The sequence below is a fragment of the Cannabis sativa genome, chromosome 8, assembly GCF_029168945.1.
Source record: "Cannabis sativa cultivar Pink pepper isolate KNU-18-1 chromosome 8, ASM2916894v1, whole genome shotgun sequence".
Classification (NCBI taxonomy): Eukaryota; Viridiplantae; Streptophyta; class Magnoliopsida; order Rosales; family Cannabaceae; genus Cannabis; species Cannabis sativa.
The window spans coordinates 21,138,231-21,142,387 of record NC_083608.1 but is presented as its reverse complement, the minus strand read 5'-3'; the positions used below and the strand labels follow the sequence as shown (position 1 = coordinate 21,142,387).

Genomic DNA, 4,157 nt, shown 5'->3' with positions numbered 1-4,157 from the left:
TAAACGAAATTAATTCTCTACAACAATAGCCAAAAACGAGTTGAAGCCACGATGACATTGTTCTGTTATTTTTTTATTTTTTTTTAACAATATATTGTTCTGTTTTTTGTTTCAACAACATATATATGATAATGTGTTTGGTCTTTCGAATCAGAAAAAAAGGAACAGACGATTTGGTTGGTGAAATATTAAGGATATACATATATTTGCATGAGTAACAAGAAATAACAATAATAGCAAACATGTTAGAAAAATAGTAACAATGAACGTGCGACGTGGAAGGAATGTAGTTATTTATTATTATTATTATTTTTTTTTTAACAATAGATGCATGTTATTATTGATAACTCTTATTTTAATTTATTAAATAAATTATAAATAAGTATATTAATGAGGTTTGTGTTCGTGCGAATTTTACGCAACTCTTATTTGGCTCTCTTAATCTTATTTCCTCTCCTTTCTTCTTCTCATATAATTTTCTCTTTCTTCTCTCTCTCCTTAAAGCTTCATTGGATCATTATTTCCAGGTTAGATTCTTTTATTATTATCAATTCCATACATTTTGTTATTATTATAAATTTGTAGCTTTTTTTAACAGTGAAAATTCATTAATAATAATTTATCTGCATGGTTTTTCATTCTAATCTCATTGTAATAAAAGGGATTTTCAGATCAAAGTAATGACATATACCAAAACTCTAGTATGACATTAATGTATTCTAAAAGAAGAGAAAATTCTTGTACATTGTAGAGGAATTATCAAAATCATCGTGTTGGATCGATCGGTTGTAGATATATGGAGCATTGAGATATAGCTGGTACTACAAACAAGAGAGATTTTTTCTTAGAAGTATGTTCTGTTGTGGAGGTGCAGAGGAGGAAACCAGTGGTCCCCCAGCAAATCAATATGCCCCTCCTAGAGGGAACCCTTATGGTGGTGGTAATTCTTCTTCTTCTTCTTGTTATTATTATTACAATATGGGTTTTATATATGTAGATGTTTGTTGTGTGAAGCAGGTGAAAGAGGAGAGCCTAGGGGTTCCAATACGATCAAAAGTGGAGCACCACAGAAGGTGTTACCTATTGAAATACCATCCATGTCATTGGATGAATTGAATAGAGCAACCAGTAACTTTGGTTCCAAAGCTTTGATTGGAGAAGGTTCTTACGGCAGGGTTTTCTATGCAAAGTTGGGTAATGGTCTGGTTGCAGCCATTAAAAAGTTGGATACAAGTACATCCCAAGAACCAGATTCTGAGTTTGTGTCACAGGTGAGTGGGAATGAGATTAATTCTCACCACCTTTCTTCTTATATAGCTTTAAATTTTTCCAATTTGGGTTTTTAATAAAGGAACAAAAATTGGCCCATGTAGTTATCACAAGTGTCAAGACTAAAGCATGAGCATTTTGTGGAGTTGCTTGGGTATTGCTTAGATGGAAACAACAGGATTTTGGTGTATCAATATGCAACATTGGGTTCTTTACATGACATATTACATGGTATATAATATGATTTGTTGCTTATTATGTTCTTTTTAGATAATGAAATAACTCTTTTGGTTCTGTTTTCATGGATGATATGAATAAACAAACAGGTAGAAAAGGAGTACAAGGGGCTGAACCTGGCCCTGCTCTAAATTGGAACCAAAGAGTTAAAATAGCCTATGGAGCAGCCAAAGGCCTAGAATTCCTGCATGAAAAGGTGCAACCATCAATTGTTCATCGAGATGTCAGATCCAGCAATGTCCTACTATTTGATGACTATTTTGCTAAGATTGCAGATTTCAATCTCACCAATCAGTCATCTGATACCGCTGCTAGATTACATTCAACTAGAGTCTTGGGAACATTTGGCTACCATGCCCCAGAGTAAGTCATACCAAAACAAAAAAACACATAATTATGAGTAACTTTTCCTTGAATTTGGAGTTTGATTAGTAAAAATCATTACTCTTTTGTCCAGGTATGCCATGACAGGACAGATAACTCAAAAGAGTGATGTTTACAGTTTCGGAGTTGTTCTATTAGAACTACTAACAGGTCGAAAGCCGGTAGACCACACCATGCCTAAGGGACAACAGAGTCTTGTTACTTGGGTAGGTTTGTGTTGTGTTGTGTTGCTAGTTTTGGTGTGAGTGTTTTTTGTGCTCTTCTGCTCCCATATGCTCTACTTTTTGTAGCTCTAATAATAAAGGACATGAAATACTCAGGCAACTCCAAGACTAAGCGAAGATAAAGTCAAGCAATGTGTTGATCCAAAGCTAAATAACGACTTCCCACCAAAGGCAATTGCTAAGGTCTTCATTTTATTGTCTCTTTCTCTTTTCCTTTTACTTCTCAATATCATTATTTGATTATTTGACAAGTATTCTTTTTGTTATTTTGAGCCAAAGTCATCATGTTATTTGACAAGATGACTTCGTAACTAACATAAATCTAATGATTTTCTTAGCAGTGTAAGTATCTAATGTTAATAAAATTATAATTTTCGTAAAGTTTTGCCAGTATAGACTTTAGTAGTTTTTTAAATAAGACAGATACAAGATTAATATTCTAAATTATTGAGTTTGAAGGAAAAACATATATTATCATTTACTTTCAAACTTTCTTTTAATAATTTCAAAACAAGCTTATATTAAGAAAAATAAACGAAAATTACATTTTTACTAATATTGAATGCTTATGCTTTAAGAAAAATTTATTAGATTTATGTCGATTACAAAGGTAAAACTTTAGATACTTATAATGCAATTATCCCTTTCATTAATACCCAAAAATGACAATCATTTTATATTTTTACGACCTACACTTTTATTTTACTTTTTTACAATTTTTTTTTACAAAAATACAAACTGTTATTTTTTGGTGGTTCTAAAAAAAAAACTTTATTTTTATGTTGCTGAATATTATATTATATTTGATAGCATGGAAATAACATTGTAAAGTCTGTAAAAATAGAAAAAAAAAATTACAATTTTAGATATTTTGTGTAATTTTCTCAATCTACTATGCATGAATTTCTAATTTTTTAGTTATTTATTATTATTATTATTATTATTATTATTATTATTATTATTATTATTATTATTATTATTATTATTATTATTATGACAAATTCTAGTTTTCTGGTTTAAAAGCTATTCAAAATAATAAGTTGAAGTGTTTGTGATGTTGTGCATGGGCTCAGCTAGCTGCAGTAGCAGCACTGTGTGTTCAATACGAGGCTGATTTCAGGCCCAATATGACAATTGTTGTGAAGGCCCTACAACCGCTTCTCAACTCAAAACCAGCGGGCCCAGACTCTCAAGCCTAGAATAACTTCATACCACTCTTTCTTTCTTGTGCAATATGTAACTTTTTCTTCTTTTCTATTGTTTCTATTCCTTTTCCCTAAAGCTTATTTCTAATATTCTCATAAGTAAGTTTTATAGAAGGGTGCCTTTTTTTTTCTTAATATATATATACACTATAATTTTTTAATATTAGTAGATGTTGATCTCTGAACTAGTGAATTGTGTCGGTGGAAACCAGTAAGGTTGATACAAATTTAGGCTGTGTAATGATAATCATATACATGGCTATTATTAGTTACTGGTTGATCTTGTCTATCATTTATCACACATACATTGACATGGTATTATCTATTATGGATCGTTGTTTGGAATTAAATCAAAGAATGTGTTATCATAAAACTTGTTGAGAAAATTTATTGGAAAAAAAAAAGTTTTTGAGAAAATAGAAAATAGTATCAATATTGCCTAGAAAATAGTTCCAAAGAATACTTTTTTTTTAATAAGTAAAATTTATGTTTGTTATAATAACAACATCACGATTAAATGACAATAAATAAAATTTAGAGAAATGTAAGTAAATGACTCTATTTCTAACTTTATAGATAGTTAATGTCTCTTTTTTAAAATAATAAAGCAAATGTCATTTTTTACTTTTTAATACCTAAAATACCCTTCATTATATAGAAGGTATTATATGTTTTATTCCTTTAATAGAAATTATGAAAAACAATAAATCAAAACCTATTTACTGAATTTTTGTCAACTATTTTTTCATTATATAAAATGTATTATATATTTTATTCTTTTAGATTTTGCTGCTGTTGTTGTTTTCTAATATGTTATTTAAACATATAATTAATTTTT

At 29.5% G+C, this 4,157-nt stretch overlaps 1 protein-coding gene across 2 annotated transcripts; it reads left to right on the top strand.

Moving 5' to 3' along the window:
* The first annotated feature begins 417 nt into the window (after window positions 1-417).
* LOC115699995 (probable protein kinase At2g41970) lies at window positions 418-3,597 on the top strand. Of its 2 annotated transcripts, none has more exons than XM_061102554.1 (8): window positions 418-527; window positions 752-940; window positions 1,018-1,271; window positions 1,374-1,500; window positions 1,596-1,869; window positions 1,964-2,096; window positions 2,211-2,297; window positions 3,188-3,597. In XM_061102554.1, the coding sequence occupies exons 2-8, from the start codon at window positions 853-855 to the stop codon at window positions 3,311-3,313; spliced, it is 1,089 nt and encodes a 362-aa protein (XP_060958537.1). In that variant the 5' UTR covers window positions 418-527; window positions 752-852; the 3' UTR covers window positions 3,314-3,597. The 2 variants fall into 2 exon arrangements, with proteins under 2 accessions (XP_060958537.1, XP_060958536.1); XM_061102553.1 differs by having other exon boundaries at window positions 1,015-1,271.
* Window positions 3,598-4,157: the final 560 nt, after the last annotated feature.